The sequence below is a fragment of the Sceloporus occidentalis genome, unplaced genomic scaffold (assembly GCF_023333645.1).
Source record: "Sceloporus occidentalis isolate IW3139 unplaced genomic scaffold, rSceOcc1.0.p SCAF_41, whole genome shotgun sequence".
Taxonomy (NCBI): Eukaryota; Metazoa; Chordata; class Lepidosauria; order Squamata; family Phrynosomatidae; genus Sceloporus; species Sceloporus occidentalis.
Window position 1 is genome coordinate 4,194,062 of NW_028317021.1, and position 17,176 is coordinate 4,211,237.

At 44.7% G+C, this 17,176-nt stretch overlaps 1 protein-coding gene across 1 annotated transcript in view; it reads left to right on the plus strand.

Moving 5' to 3' along the window:
* The window catches only part of PPIL2 (peptidylprolyl isomerase like 2), a 71,885-nt gene that overhangs the window by 50,483 nt on the left and 4,226 nt on the right, over positions 1–17,176 (plus strand). The window contains exons 15-18 of the mRNA XM_089489931.1: positions 8,313–8,430; positions 9,862–9,918; positions 15,984–16,056; positions 16,198–16,260. Coding sequence (XP_089346057.1) covers positions 8,313–8,430; positions 9,862–9,918; positions 15,984–16,056; positions 16,198–16,260 — 311 coding nt within the window. The remainder of the gene's footprint in view (positions 1–8,312; positions 8,431–9,861; positions 9,919–15,983; positions 16,057–16,197; positions 16,261–17,176) is intronic.

The following is a 17,176-nucleotide window of genomic DNA, read 5'->3' on the forward strand; positions in this document are numbered from 1 at the left end:
TCAGTTAAATTTTAGGTAGAGGATGCCAGCCAGTATGGCATAGTGGATTGAATGCTGGACTAGGACTCTGGAGATCAGGGTTTGAATCTTGACTCAGCCATAGAAACCCACTGAATGACCTTAAGCAAGTCACATTCTCTCAGGGGAAGGCAATGGCAAACCCCCTCTGAACCAATATTGCTGCAAAAACCCCGTGGCAAGGGTCGCCATATGTCGGAAATGACTTGAGGGCACACAACAACAGCAACGATGCTCCAAAAGATGAAAACAGGAACTAATTTACACAGGAGATAGTTTTTTTATAAGGTTATGCACCCCGAGCCTTTGTTGTATAGGAAATACCTTTTATTTTTAAAATGAAATTTTAAAATGAAAAATATGTTAAGAAACTGAATTGGTTAGATTACCCTTTCTGAAAGAAGTGGCACTCTGGCACAAGAAAGTGTATTTTGCTTTTCGGCGCGAGGGAGCTGTTGAAGATGCCACTTACTGCATGGGGCTATTTGAGAAGAAAGGTTTTGATGCATGCTTAAAAAGAAGCAATCAGAATTTTACTGTCCTCTTAATCGAATTCAGCATTCCAGGCCTGAGGTATGCCTGATTTACATTGCAGCCAGACAAGAAATAGCCCTTTATCTTACCAGTCATGTGGCAGCTGGAATTCCTCACAGTAATCAGTCTTAAACATTTGCTATAACGCACACTCCCTGTTTCTCAGAGAGAGAGAGAGAGAAGATAAAAGCTCCTATTTCCAGAAACATGAGAGGATTTGCCTGAGGTTATCTCTGCTGTTTTAAATGGGTTTAACTGTCATGCCAGCCCACAGCAGCTGGAGATCTGGTGTTCCCACAACCAAACCCAGGAGTGGGCTACAGATCAGTGATTTTGCCTAGAGAGTTAGGGCAAACATCTCCTGGCAAAGAGGCCGATGCCAACGCACTGCCCCCCTCTCATTGCTGGCTGTTTTGTAGCTTGATTTGCTGCCCTGAAATACTCAAGACATCTAAACCAGCAGTGGTGGGCAGATGCCAGGCGTGCACATTCTCCTCCATTTAAACACGGATCCAACTCTATCCTGTGACAAAGATTAGGAAAAAATTTCAAAGTCATGGGGGGGAAAAACAAGTAGAATATGGAATGAGAATTCTTCTCTGCTGCTCCAGCACTTAGGACACAAGCCAATGTATTCAAATTACAAGAGAAGAGATTCCACCTAACCATTAGGAAGACCTTTTTAAAAGCTATAAGAGTTGAGCCAGTGTGGTGTAAGGTTTGAGCATCAAACTCTAGAGACCAGGGTTTGAATGCCAGTTTGGCCATCAAACCCACTGGGTGACCTTGGGTTGTCACATGTACTCAGCCTCAGAGGATGGCAATGGCAACCCTCCCTCTGAAGAAACCTGCAAAGAAAGCCCAGTGATAGGGTCACACTAGGTCACCATAAGTTGGAGGTGACTTGAAGGCACACAACAATAACAAGAGCTGCCTTGGAGGACGATGGACTTTCCATCTTTGGAGGTCTTGAAACAGAAGTTGGATGGCCCTCTGTCAGGAGTGCTGTAGTATAAGGTAAATGTGGGTTGTGTATGTCAGGGGGTTGATTTAGCTGGTTCTTGAGACTCTGACACTGCTAAGATTCTATAATCCTGTGGTTCATAACAGAAATGTGTACATGCCTACATAGTAAATAGTACTGTATATACTCATGTATAAGTCTAGAAATTTAGGTCAAAAAATTGACCCCAAAAACCTGAGTCAATTTATCTATGGGTCAATGTAAGTATTGTATCTTAACTCTTACTTCAAAGAAGGAACCATCTCCTGCTGAAAAGCAAGAGTATAATATGTGAAACACTGACCCACTTTACTCTCCCATCCATCCAGCTTTAAGAGTAAGCACAAAGAGTTATGTCTGCTGGACTTTTCTAAGTTCTTTGACATTTTTTGCTTTGCTTCATCTTTTAGATCCTTTGCTACATGCCTCTAAATTTTATCCTCGACTTATCCATGGGTTATATCAAAACCCATAATTTTGGCCCCAAAATTTGCCCTCGACTTATACATGAGGTCGACTTATAGTCAAGTATATACGGGCATGTGTTTTAAACAAGCGCCAAAACAAAAAAGAAACTTTTAGGCTACTGCTTCCAGAGGCGGCTATGCTTTCTTTCCCCATGTTGCCACCAGGTGATGGTTTCCCAGCTTTAATACAGGTCCCTCATCTTTACAGCTCCCTCAACTTTAAAAGTTTGAAATGCTTTTCCTATGACTTAGTTGCTGGCAATAAAAGCTGTAAGCTAAAGGGTGCTGGGTTGGTTTTTTGGGGTTTTTGTCCTATCCCTTTCCCTTTGCCCTCACCCATCACTGGAACATGACTGCCGTTGTTTCTCTGACATTAAATTTGGCCCTTGGACTAAAAGAGGTCCTCCAAGTTTTCTTTACATCTATTTAAAAGCCATAGTGTTTTTGGGAAACCATTGATTGTTGTGTTGATGGTCACTACTTTCCTACTTCACAATGGAGTATCAAAAAAATCTTACTTTGCTTGCAGAATACCATTCTTGTCTTGCTCTAAACTTGCTGTGAACCAGAGAACCTGAGAACTTTGGAATAAGCCCAGTGGTAAAGCGCCTGCTTGTCTTGCAAGAAGTCACTGGTTCAATCCTTAGCATCTCCCTTGAAAGGCTGTGCAGGCAACAGGTGCTAGAGACCTTGGTAAAGCCATTTGGCACTAGATGGATCAGTCAGCCAGAATCCTATTGTACTGTGCAGATGCATAAGTCTCCTTATGTGTGCACTTCAGTTTTTTTGGCTGTTGCACAATGGCTGTATTCATGTCACAGTTGCACCAGCAGATTTCTTGTTGAATATGCACCAGTTTGTTCTTGACCAGTGCTTAACAGTTTGTCAGGGCCTTCAACTGACCACTTGATTCCCTCCGATTGCAGACAGCCTGAACTGAAGCTTTGTTACTGTTTGCGTCGCACAATGGACAATAAGCAACCACACTGGTAGCACAGCATCTGCATTCTAATAAGTGTGGGGAAGTGCAATCATCACATAAATTCAGGGCATAGATGTACACTATATAGCCACAGTGTATAGGAGCTTGGTCACTGTTGTACCTGGTGGGAGGCAGCTTTTAATGTACTTATTTAACGTATTTCTAAGCTTTCAAGACTGCTCTTCCCCGGGATACTTTACGACGTAAAGCTGCAACATTTAGACTTATGTTCTAAAAGCTTAAATGTCAACCATTTTATTAATTATTTCACTTCTTAAATGTATATTCTCATTTGCCCTCCAAGACGTTCAAGCATAGCACACAGTCTCTGCCCCCTTTTTATCCTCATATCAACCCTGTGTAAAATAGGCTGAAAGATAGTGACTTGCCCAGAGTCACTTTAATGACTGGAGATTTGAATCCAGCTCTTTCCACTGCTAGTCCAACGTTAACCGCTATGCCACCCTGACTTTTTAAAGCCAATTAAAGCGAAATATAATTTCCAGTATCTAGCAGCAGCAAATATTTTATCATTTAGATCGCACCTTATCAACAGTAAAGGGACTCAAGGCAGCTGAATTAAAATAAGACCCACATAGATTAAAGTCATACAAAATATCAGGGATAGGTGTGTGTTTGTGTTTGTGTGTGTATGTTATTTAATAAGGTATCAAACAATATCTAGAGTTGAAACCATTAAAATTCATGAAAAGATTTTTTTAAAAACCAGCCAAACAGCATACCATAAAATTTTATCAATTCATAAAAGCCAGGTGGATTAGAAAAGTCTTTGCCTGCTGACAGAAGGCAAGGAGGAAACTATCCTTGCCTTCCTAGGGAGGGAAGGCCAAAGTCTGTGAACAGCCACCAAGAAGGCCCTCTCCCTTGGTCCCTCAAGATGAGCCTGAGAAGGTCATGGAACAGAGAGAAGGAACTCTCCCAAAGATTGGGAACCTCATGTCCATATTGGAGAAAGTCTATATCCAAATGTTGAAGTAAGGTTTTTTGGACTGCACCATACACACCCCGCCAGTTTGGCCGGTGGAGCTTTTCCAAGTGCTGGTTGTCAAAGCTCAGTGGTAGTTCTATGTGCTTTCGATGTCAAAGCCCCAAGTCCAACCCCAGAGTCACTGGTACTGAGGTTAACCAGTAGCGTAACTTAGCACTCATCCCTCCACATTTGCGGCTTTGACTTTTGCGGATTTGATCATTCATGGATTTTATTAATATGTTCTCTCTAGGAATATCTAGATCCTCCAGTGCAACTCTGTGGATAACGTTAACCAAAATTTGCACTGAAAGACCTAGAGGAGTGATGGTGAACCATTTAGAGGCCGAGTGCTCAAACTACAACCCAAAACCCACTTATTTATTGCAAAGTGCCATATCCTTCTGGCTTTCTAGTAACAAACTCTGGCAAACTCTGTGCTGGGGTGTTGGCACATGTGCCCACAGAGAGGGCTCTGAGTGCCACCTCTGGCACGCGTGCCATAGGTTCACCATCACTGACCTAGAGAGAAGACTCCACTAGGCCTTTGTAGCTCCTCCGGCGCAGTTCTATGGTCAATGTCTGGCAGATGTTGACCCCAGAGTTGCACTGGAGGACCTAGAGCTTCCTAAAGAGGTGTTCTCTCTGGCAACAACACAGTGTTTTTGTTATTTTCAGTTTTTCCAGATTCATGGAGGTAACCCCAGCAAATGTGGAGGAACGAATATATTTAAAAAATATGGGAGAAGTTATCCATGCTCCATGTCTAGTTGGCTTTTAAGCAAAAAAAAAAAAAAAAAAAGTGAGATGCATGGAAATCTGATGGATGTGGGGATGGCATGACATCTGAAGCTCTTGACCCTGGGGCAGGAGCTCCTGATGTGAAGACCTCCCCATGATCTCCAGATGTTTCTGAGGAGTTGTAGTCAAAGAGATCTCTGCCGGACAGGTTGAGGAAGGCTGAGATTCTCCTAACTGATTTCTCCTTTCCCCTTTCTTTGCTGTCTTTCTTCCTCCTCCCTTTACGCTTGCTGGTGTGTCAAATTGTTTTGCCACGTACATGTGGCAGTAGCCTCCTGAGCACAACAGATGCTTCTAGCAACCGCTGTTCTGCCGACAACATGGCTTCTCCAGAGGATTCTGGTGCTTGTTCTGCAAACAGACCAACACCTCTCCTTCCCAGACTGGTTCAGGTGCATTTCTGGTGTTTCACTCCCGTTTCTGATAACAACACAAACGGGGGGGGGGGGGGGAAATCCTCCCCCCCCCCCCTTTCATTGTCTGTCAATTGAGATTAGAAGTGATGACCATGGGACTATGGAAATGATTCATCTCTGAATTTTCTCTCCTGATTAGGAATAATCCTGGAGGGGAATGGAAATGTCACGTCTGTCATAAATAACATGAAAGTGACAGCCAGGCAGACAAACGTTTGCTCAAACTGAGAATCCCTTTCCCTTCTGTTAGAGGGAAAAAACAGAGGCCCTGAGCCTCACCATCAAGCAGTGGAAGTGGAGAAATGGTAGCTTTAAAGTGTCTTGGGACTGGAAAGGTGTTTGCGCCTTCTGTAGTGGTGAGCTTTTGGGGATGCACAAATATGACACATGACAGTTGTATGAGCGAGACCTGTGTCCATCCTTTGAGGTTTCCTATGGGCCCTAGGGCAGTGAGGAATGGATGGCCCTCTAGATGAACTGCAGCTCCTATCCTCACCTGTTGTTGGCCTACAGCTTCCACTATCCTTGTTCATCAGCCACGCTGTTTAGGGATTATGGGGATTATAATATAATAATATCTCAGATCTCAAGACTGAGAACCATTGCCCTAAGGAAGGACCATAGCTCACTGCTTTGCATGTAGAAGGTCCCAGATAAAGGGCATGGCATCAGAAGAACTCTTGTTGGTCAACCAAGACCCATGTAGTCCTGAACTTTCCCACATGGCTGTCTTGATTTAAAATGTTTTCTAAGCCAGTTGCCATTGCCACATCGTGCAAAAGCAGAATGAACTGCGTGTTAGGTTCAGTCTCCAGCAACGCCAGCTGAGCTGGTGGCATGAGAAGGTCCTTCTGCTTGAGGCCCTGCATTTTGCCCCATCCTCCACCTACCTCGCTAGAGGAGGCTAAAAATGCATGTGAACACATGCATGTAGACAACAACTTGGGGGTTTGTTGAAATGGGCAGTTGTCTCCCCTGGGATCATAATTGGCCATTTAGGTCTGTTTTTAACTCACCAGAAAAAATGGTTTGTGTGTGTTAGGGGATGGTGGTTGAGGAGGTAGGGGTGCCCCTTGAGATCCTCTAGACATTGACCACCCCAGAGATGGGCCTTCAGTTTGATCCAGTTGAATACTTCCATTTTGATGTTCTGTTTTCCTCTGGAAGGGGTAGTTTTCCATGCCCACTGAGCAGGTTGGGTTGTCATTTGGCCATAGGGACTCATACTCCTTAGGAGATTGCCCCCTAAAGTTGTGTGTGTTTGTGTAGACCAGGGGTCGGTAACCTACGGCCCGTGGACCGGATCCGGCCCAGCAAGGCCTCGGGACCGGCCCCAGCCCAGTCCTGACGCCGATTGCCGCCCCGCCGCAGCTTGGGCGCCTCTACGGGCACCCGCAGGGGCCTTGCTGCCATCCTCCTCCTCCACCATGTATGGCCGTGCGGAGGAGGTGGAGGAAGAGGAGGGCAGTGAGGTCTGGGGCGGAGGAGGCGAAGGTGGAGGCGGCACCTCCTGCGCGCGGCTGTGCCACCTTCCCCGCGGCCTCCAGCTTCCCTCTTGGCCTCTGTGGAGGCTGAGAAGGAGCGCGCGGGGCTGGGAAAGAGGGGAGGCCTCCAGCGCTGGCGCCCCCCGCTGGCTCTTTCCCAGCCTCTGACGGGGCCTGGGCCCCTCAGGGGCCGGGAAAGAGGGGAGGCCTCCAGCGCTGGCACCCCCCGCCGGCTCTTTCCCAGCCTCTGATGGGGCCTGGGCCTGGGGCCGGTAAAGAAGGGAGGCCTCCAGCGCTGGTGGCCCCCGCTGGCACTTTTACTGGCCTCTGACAGGGCCTGGGGCCCCATTAGGGGCCGGGAAAGACGGGGAGGTCTCCAGCGCTGGCCCGTCCCCGGAGGGTGGAAGCTCCGCCCCCGGTATGCGGCACCGCCCCCAGAGGGTGGAAGCTCTACCCCCGGCACACAGCCCCACCCCCAGAGGGCAGAAGCTCCACCCCCGGCTTCGCCCCCCCCCCCAGTTATCTGAGGGACAGCAACCTGGCCCCCGGCTCAAAAAGGTTGCCTACCCCTGTAGTTTCTCCCTTCCTGGTGCTCCATCCCTCTTGTACATGAAAGGTTTTACAGTGGAGCCTTGTTATACACTGGGCTTTGGTTCCAAGATCCCTCACGGATAACAAAATCCGTGGATGCTCAAGTCCCATTAAAAATGACATAACAAAATGGTGTCCCTTTTAAAAAAATGGAAAATCAAGGTTTGGGATTTGAAATGTATACTTTTTTTCAACATTTTCAAACCGTGGATGCTTGAATCTGTGTATAAGAAGAGCCGACTGTAGTTTGGCTGCATAGGGATCCCCGCTCCTAGAATCAATTTGAGACAGGACTGGCTGAGAGTCTTCTCTTTTTGCCTCCAGCTGCACTTCTGGCAGCATCTTGTTAATTGTGCAGCAGGCCTTCTTGAATCAGAAGCTGGTGCTTATGGAATTACTCTGCAGTCTCACCAAGCGGTGTGTGGTTTTTGTATTAGTGTGTGATATAATGACAAGATTTCAGATATAGCTGTTTCTTTTCCTACAGGCTTTGTTGGTAGGTTGGACATTATATAGCCACGTAACTTATTTTAAGGTTGTTTCATAAGCGCACAGTGTGATCTAATAGTTGGAGTCTTTGATGGGGATTTGGGGCATCCAGATTTAGGTCCCCGCTAAGTCTTGAGACTGACTATGGGCCAGTCATGCATACTTATTATTGTTGTTGTTGTTGTTATACTTATTATTATTATTATTACTATTATTATTAAGCTTTATTTATATAGCACTGTAAATTTACACAGCGCTGTAGATACTTAGTCTGAGCCACCCCTTAGGCTTGTTGTGAGAACCAAATGGAGAGGCAAGTGCATTTGTCAGTAGATAGGAAAGAATTGTTAACGAATAGTAAAAGTTGTACTAGGATGGTTAATAAATTTGAGAAAATGGGGGCCGCTGGGCTCCTAAGACTGCAAATAATGTATTTTAACATGCTCTGCATGTCTTTGGGGTTAGCATGACATCGGCTTTGCAGGTATGGAAATAACATTGGCTTTTTAAAACTTGTTTCTCTCTTTGTTCAATTGTAGGAGGAGAGTCGTATTGGGGAAAGCCTTTCAAAGATGAGTTCAGGCCCAACCTGTCCCACACGGGACGGGGCATTCTCAGCATGGCCAATACAGGACCCAACAATAACAAATCCCAGTTGTAAGTGATGATTTGGCTGTTCTTTCCTTTTGTTATCATGTTGGCTGTAATATCTGACAAAGTACACAGAATCCTGTAAATGCATGGGAAGTCTTCTATGCCCCTGGACTTTTGAGGTCAGGATCTACTCATTGGCTTTTATGTATTCTCAAAGCTTCTTCTGCTTCTGAACTTAATTTGCATGTTTCTTATACTATTTTTGTTTAAAAATGTGTTTTAGCCACCTTAAGGATCTCTGGTAGAAGAGAGAGAGCATAATATTTAATATGAATCAGTATGCGTTTGTGCCCATTTTCTAAATCGACCCATCCATATTAGTCAGTGGCAATGCATACACAGTTTCAGGTAGAGGAGGGGAAGATGCCATTTGGCTGGTATGTGACATAACAAGAAAAAAGATGCCACCTAAACATTTAGAATAACTTTTTTAACTGAAAGAGCTGTTTGATATTGGAAGAGATTGCCTTGGAGGGTGATGTACTCTCCATCTTTGCATCTCTCAGGAGTTCTGCAGTTGTGGGTTCCTGCATGGCAGAGGGCTGTACTAGCTTGCAGCCCCTTCCAGCGCTACAATTCTGTGATTCTAACTACAGCCAGAACCAGAATAATGTCATTCCTGCTCTTGCGCATAACCCTACCAATAGCATACTACCCTTTGGACATGCAAAGGGCATTAGCATTCTGTCTCAAATGTCTTGAACAGTACCAGAAGTTGTCTAGGCTTTTTCTGTTCTGTGGAGTAGTTAAGGAGGGCAACCTAGTTTTAACACAGTACCTCTGTGTTGTACTGAGGTCTTATCAGCTCTGACAGGCTTTTGGGCTCACCCCATATGGCTTCATTCACTCCCCGGTTTGTGCAAAAGAACAAAAAAAGCTCCACAGTCCCACATTCATTGCCAACTACAGACAGGACTTTAAGAAGGCACAGGCTGGTGTGTCTTTAAAAGGACCCTCCTTTCTTCGATATTGGCATGGCATCACGCACCCACAGCTTGCCAATCGCCCCATTTGTGTGTGTCACAGAAGCAATCGAGAAGAACAGGTTGTTTACCTGTAACTGTGGTTTGCACAACCTGCATAAAACCTCCCTCGGTTTATTCTGTCTTGCTTTCCAGCTTGGATGGCAGATGAAGAACACAGGTGCTCTCGGTGCACTGGAGCATGGGCAGTTGTAGGAGTGGGGAGCCTACCATAAAGCTACTCATCTCTAGAAAGCTCTGAACGAGGCTCTCTGTTGGTGCAAGATCTGTTTCTGTGAGTTGAGAGATGACCACTCAGACTCGGGAAAAAAGCAACTTGTTCTTTTCATATGGGTGCTATACACTTCCCAGCTCTTTGGCCTGCATGTGTTTCTCAAATTCCCCAGAGTGTTTTTGTTATTAGATGTATTCTGTGCTTGTAAGATCTCTCTGTCTTTCCCCCCATCTCTAGCTTCATTACATTCCGCTCCTGTGCGTACCTAGACAAGAAGCACACAGTGTTTGGAAGGTAAGGAAACAACTTTTTCCTACTATCCCTAATGTTCCCCTGTGTACTATAATAGCGGATAAACAGTTAGTACTTTCCAGGTGTTGGATTATAAACCCTATTACGCCTAAACATTGGTCTTGTAATCCACCGTTTCTAAAGGGCACCAAATTGAGGTAGACCAGGAGAGTTAGCATGTTGGTCTTGGACCAAGGAGACCTGGGTTTAGAATCCATGTTGCTCACCAAAACATCTTGACTCAGCCCTTTATCTGTCAGACTGGCCTACCTTACAGTATTGTGGTGAGCATAGTAGAACACAGGTCACATTACTGCCCTAGACCTCTTAGACTAGGGCAAAACTAAAATGTAATAACAATAGAAAGGTACATGGTTTGGGGTATTTTACTGAGTGCTGTGTGATGTTTTGAGTTTGCATTCTGGTGGCAGGTGAAAACAAGCAAAATGCCCGCTGTGTACGTTAGTTTTTTTCACTTTGGTAGTGCAGTCCATTTATTAGGCATACTGACTAGGGCACTATATCGGCATAGGGTCGGCTTAATATTCAGCCTGTAAAATAGGGTCAATGCATTCCCCAACCCTTCAAAATTGCTCACTTAAGATCGATGGCGTCCTATATTGAGATGTGTTCTAGAAAGTGTGTTATATCAAAAAAGGAGTGTTGCATGGAAAACCAAGGGCTTAGAAGAGAAAGAGAGAGGTTGGTGGAATAGTTCCTCACTGCATTTCATGTAGAAAAGCGTGTCTGCGCAGTTAAAAGCAAGCGGTAAGTTGTACTGCAACTAAAAATAATACTGCCCCCTACCACAGCCCTCATGATTCATGATCACAGATTCATGGAGGAGAATGTATGTTATGGAGATACGTGTGATCTTTCACATCTTTTCACAGCTATTTTTACTTCAGCTAATATAATAGTAAATCTTGATTAAGAGGCTCCTAAATTATGAGCTGTTGTGCCAATGTCACTGTAGGAGGACCTAAAAATGTGATTGCACCATTTCCTCCTGAGTTCATAAAAAGCAAATTCCAGATTGCTTGCAGTGTTAACCTGTTGCAACAAAAAGAGCAGCCTTAAAACTTAACACATTTATTCTAGTTTGGGGTTTTAGGGACTACAATCCATTTCATCAAATATAGGGGGTGTTATCCAGAATATCTTGTATTTGTGTATTGTGTCGATGGATGGATGGATGGATGGAACATGGTTGCAGGGGGATTGTAGACAGCTAAGAGAGATGAGTATTGTAGTTTGAGAAATGCCTGATATGAATCCTCGCATTGTGAGTCCACTGAGTTTGAACAGGTATGACAGTGTCTTGGCTGTAAACAGTGGATTTTGTGAAGTGCTCTGCATGGAAGCTGGACACATATAAAGTTGTTTGCCAATATAATCAGTAGATTCCCAATATAGACTGAACACTTATGATCAAAATCCTGTTCTTTTGGCTTTACCCTGGTGGTACTTTTTTGTAGGCTGCACTTGGGTGGTATCCCATTCAGTGCAGTCCCTGTTATGTGGACATAAACAATTGCTCAAGTAGTGACACTGTCCAGATTTTAGACTTGAACAGGTTCCAGAAGTGGATTTGGGGGGGGAGTTGGATTGACTACTGTGCAATAGAAGGACACACAACAGTGTCGTCTGTTGTGTGATTGGTGCAGTCAAGGAACTCCACTGTAGCTTCACCGGCATAATTTTACACCAGCTCTATTTCCACTATGTAGTTGCACAGTAGTACCAAAACAACAAACCCATTGTGGCTGAGGCTAAAAGTCATAGGTAGTCTTTAAGTTGGGCTTGGCAACTGCACAAGGGCTAGGGGCAATATTTCCTCCCCAGACTCGTACGTGGTTAACATAAACTCAAATACCTCTGTCTTCCTCTGCAGTCCTTCTCAAAATGGCGACAGGATTTGATATCACACTGGGAATAGTTCAGGGCTGTGGAATGATTGGGGGGGTTGAGGGGCATTTTCATAAATTTTCATGCATTTGGGGGGCTTTCTGTATGGCTTTGGAGACAAGATTGCCCCCAAATCACACTAGTTGGGGCACTTTGGGGGATTGCTGGAGGGGCATTAAAGGCCACAAAAATGAGATCCAGGAGTTGCTCTCTCTGCTTTAATTAAAAAGAGGGTCACCAACTCATACATCTCATTGCAAATATGATGCTGGAGGGGAGCTTGGTGGATACCATGGACTGCCAAAAAGGGGAAATAAATGGGTCCAAGAGCAAATCAGGCCTGCTTTCTCACCAGAAAGACTAAAGGGAGTTGTTGGAAGATTTTTGTGGGTTTTTCGTGCCATGTGGCCATGTTTTAGAAGAGTTTATTTCTGACGTTTTGCCAGCACCTGTGGCTGGTATCTTTCTCTTAAGATGCCAGCCACAGATGCTGGCGAAACATCAGGAACAAACTCTTCTAGAACATGGCCACATGGCATGAAAAACCCACAAAAATCTATGGATGCCTGTCATGAAAGCCTTTGACTTCACAGTTGTTGGAAGAGTTTTGCGTTCTCTTTCCCCCTCCTTTGATAGATAGGGAATTCCTGTATGCAAACTCTCTCCCCGTCTCGTTCAGACTAACTATGTGACTTAGGTCACTCCCCATTTGGGACTAACACATCCTCTCAAAATATTTTCAACTGAGCTGTTGTGTTTCTATCTTCCTTGCTTTCTAAACTTCTTTTGGAAAGATGGTGAGATAAATATTTCTTTTAGGGACTGGATGGCCCTTGCGGTCTCTTCCAACTCTATGATTCTATTCACTAGCTGGATTAGGATACAGCTTCTACGTAAATATAGGTTAAAGCCATTAGTAAACTTTTGTTTTAAAGTACAAACTATGTGCCTGTTGTTTTTGGAGTCAGTCTCAGTTCTTAGGGAAGCACAGTTAGACAAAGGCACGTTTCTGCTGTTCTGCTGGTTTAAAGCTAGACCCAAACAGGCTTGTCTTTGACATTTTTTGATAGTCAGTATTTTTGTTTCCTTAGCAAAGGTGGAAGCCTTAGAAAACTTAAATTACCCCACAGAAGTCTATTGTAGTTTGGCCATATCATGAGACAATTGGGAGTCACTGGAAAAGGACATGAATGATGGGTAAGAAAAGAGGGAGACCACATTACAGATCGATTGACTCAGTCGCCCTTCTTTTGCAAGCGCCGAACATGGCAGTTTGTAACCAGGTCTCTTGGAGGTCTCTCATTCCGAGGGTTGCCATAAGTCACAGCTGGTGTCAGGGCAGATAACAGCGACAAAACATACACAGCTGTTTCCAGCTATAAAGGACACACTGCTTCAACCTCCATCTTCTCTGGTCAAGGCACATTTTTGGAGCGGATCTTTTGTGGATTTTCCCCTTAGCAGCCCGTTGTCTTTCCTTCCTTCCCCCGTGTGTTTGCTTTCTTCCCTAAAGCATTACATTTATTATGTTTATATATGTCGTTTTTCGGCATTGTCTTCCGAGCGGGAAACGGCGGGGGTTTTTTTTGTTTGGGGCCTGGGCCCATGCCAGCGCAATATGGCAGAAGGTTTAATTGATGTAATTTAGGGAAGAGAAAAACACACAAGTGAAAAGAAACATACACAGCACAGATGTCCACTAGGCTGAGAAGCGCTCCCTTTGAATGTCGGCATAAATTTAGAGAGTGGCGCTTTTACAAGGCTTCCAGTAGTGTGCAGCTCCCTTTTCCCCCCCATAAGTGTGAAATACCTCACTCAGAACTGGGCTGCAGTGATAATTAGAATAATGTGTAGCATTTGTTTGAGGCTTTCATGTCTTCCAAGAGTGTTCTATCCATTATTTCTTTGTAATCTTTGGTGAGTCCAAAGTGCTGCAACCCAGAGTGCTAACTGAGGCTAGTTACAGGGCCCATAGAAAGTCCTTATGGGACCAGCCTCACAGGAGTTTGTGGTTCCTTGCGCTTCACGTGACACAGTAATGTATGTGAGAAACTCAGTGTTGGGTTCAGCTTGGAAGTACTAAAATCATTTTTGGACTCCATGGATAGCTGCTTGGAAAGAGAGGCAATTGCGGGCAGAAAAATGGCAGATAGGAGATGGTTGCACACTCTTCCTTCCCTCTGCTATGTCTCTGCTTCAAAGTTCCTCTTCCATGCCAAAGCTTTTTTCTTTTTACTCAAGGTTTTCATGCCCAAGGTTCACATGTAATGTGTAGTTTTCCTCTGAGAATTAAACTATAGGTTACACCAAAGATCCATCCTTGATTTCCTCCCTCCCCCTAAATTTGCTAGTTTATGTTGAGCAGCTAAAGGGAAGAGAAGAATTTAACCCTCTCTTACTCCCAAGCACATCACTTCTTGAACCAGAATCCTATGTGGTCCCCAAACTACCATATATACTGGACTACAAGCCGACCTCCTGTATATGTTGAGGACAGGTTTTGGGGTGAAAAGTATGGATTCTGATATGACCCATAGATAAGTCAAAGGTAAAACTTAGTGGCATATAACAAAAGATCTAAAGGATGAAGCAAACAATGCCAAAGAAATTACAAAATTTCTGCAGGCATAACTGCTCTCACTAAAGGCTGAATGGATGAGAAAGTAGAGTTTAGTCCAGGACAGATTGCACTCTTGCCTTACCTGAGAATGCTCCATTTTTCCCCCTTAGGAAGACTTAAAGTCCAGTACTTACACTGAGCCAGGGATAAGTTGAGTCAGGTTTTTTGGGGTCAATTTTTTTTTTACCAAAATGTCTAAACTTATCCATGAGTACATACAGGATTTACTTCCTTGAGATATTTCATAGTTGCAGCTTTTTAAAAAGTACAGCGCGCCCTCGGCTTACCTGGGGGATCCGTTCCAGACCCTGCCACGTAAGCCGAATTCTGCGCATGCTCAAGCCCCATTGGAAGGAATGGGGCTTGTGCATGCGGTGGCACGGCGGCGCGTGCACCCCACGGCGCCCAATGGGACTCGCCACCCGTTGCGCTCCGTGCGCTTCTGCGCAGAAAGTTACCAAAATTGCATTTCTGAAAAATGTTGTTTTGGGGCTGATGTTGGGGGCAGATTTTCCTAAGGTTCCCAGCATGTTTTACTCTGGGTATTTTGAATGATCAAAATGTAACTAAAGAACAACACCACCACCCCCTTGCAAAAAAAAAATACTTGAAATTTGGGAGAGAAGCTCCAGTATTTAAATGGTGAAGTTGCTTCAGGGGCAATTAAAAATGCAGAACGCATATGTTAGATTGGCTTTGAATCTTCGGCATTATAAAAGGTTCTGTTGTTGTCAGCCTGAAGCGTCATAATAAAATGGAACTTCTGTCTTGGATTATTTTTGAAGTATGCAAAAATAATTTGCGGAACAGCTTGCTGGAAAGGCTTGTGAGGCCTGAAGCATACCCCCCAGGTTTCCAGAGGAAAGACCAACGAAGACATTATCTGTTTATTTTTATTTTCCTCTGCTCAACCTAATGGTGAGCCACATACAATTCAGATAGAAACTGGAGGAAGGCCTTTTAGTCTACAGCATCACTGCGTGTTCCCACCAAGTTTGCTGTTGTTGCGGCATTGCGAAATAAGTTTTGTAATTTTGCATAAAGTGCTGTATTATTGCTTGTCCAAAGCTGACATCTTTTCCAAACAAAACCAGAGACAGTCCACTCAGGGGAGATGTATAGAGCACCATTTATGAACTCTGAAAGTGTCTTGCCAAAACGTAGCAAGCCGCACATTAGCCAAGAGACTTGGGTCTTCCATTCCTTTTCTGAACCCCAAGTAAAATGGTGTATCTCTCCACCCCATTGAGGAAGATGTTGGCCCAGCCTTGAAGCCATCATTGCACAGGCCCTGTTTCTGGCAGCAACTTTATTGCATTGTGGTAGATCTGAGCCATGCAGATTGCATAGAGAGAAGAGATAGCCAGGGAAATTAGCAGATTATTAGTATTTTATTATTGTTGGATCAGCTAAATAACCTTGAGCATGCCAGCCCTCTTGCTGTTTTGAACTGATGTTCTCTTGAGTCCCCACCGGCACAATCTGGCTTTGTATCCAGCTTTGTATCCACTGAGCAGATTGGTCCTCTTGTCTTTTACAGAGTGGTTGGTGGCTTTGAAACCCTGACAGCGATGGAGAACGTGGAGAGTGATCCGAAAACTGACCGTCCCAAGGTAAAATTGCTTGCAGAAATACTAACTGGGCAGACTGAATGTTGTCTTTCGATGTACTCTGCGTCTCTGTCGTTTCAGCTGAAGTGCAGGGAAATGGCAGTCCAGTGAAGCATGCTTTTTCTCTCTCCATTTTCTTCTTAGGAGGAAATCAAAATTAAGACAACAACAGTTTTTGTTGATCCGTATGAAGAAGCAGATGCTCAGGTGAGGACAGAGGCATTGATAGGCACCGAATTCAATGGCAAAACCTTGTTAGTTTGGAATATCAGTATGCAAAGGATCTTGTAGCACCCACTTCCCACTCCCCCACCTCTGCAAGGCAGGGAAGGCAAGAAAGCCTTCTTGGCACTTGTTGAAAGCTCTTTATTATGAGTGGGGAGCTCTCACTGTGATCCATCCCGGGACAACCTTAAAAAAGCACCCAATGCCTCTATCGTCTCTGGCAGCCTTGTGCGCTGCCTAGAAGGAAAAATGGCAGCAACAATGCTCTTTGGTATTTCCCCACCACAGCAGAGGAGCGGCCTCTGTCTGCTGCAGCAGGGAAACACCAAATAGCCTCTGAGGAACTCATGCTGAGCCCCAAAATTTGACCCTCCATGTGTGATATCAAAATCCATTATTTTGGCCCCAACTTCCCTCGACTTATGCATGAAATTGAACATATGTGATGGTTATGGTGGCCATAAGACAAACCCCAAAATCTCAGGGCAGGGCCTTTATTAAACCAAGGGTGCAGGATGTGGCGGCAAGTTTTTGAGATCCTCAGAACTCTACAACAGTCAAAAGGTTCCCAAAAGTATGCAAGGAGAGAGGAGGATTTGTTCTCAAAATCTTTTTGTCTCCTGGAGTCTTAGCAAGTGTCTCTGCAGCCACTTCAGGCTTACAGGATTTATATTGCTTTTTCTACTTTGTGGGAGCCACACACAAAATAGTGGCTCAAAAAAAAGCAGGAGGGGGGAACCTTCCACAGAGTTAAGGAGCAGAAGGCTGCATTTTGCATCTTAGCCCAAGAAATTGACTTTGGGGCTAGAACCAGATTTTAAGCATTCCTGTTCTGTCCCCCCCCCCCCCCTTGCAGGGCCGCAGCTTTCTTCAGTTTAGCATGGGAGTGTGGGGAGAG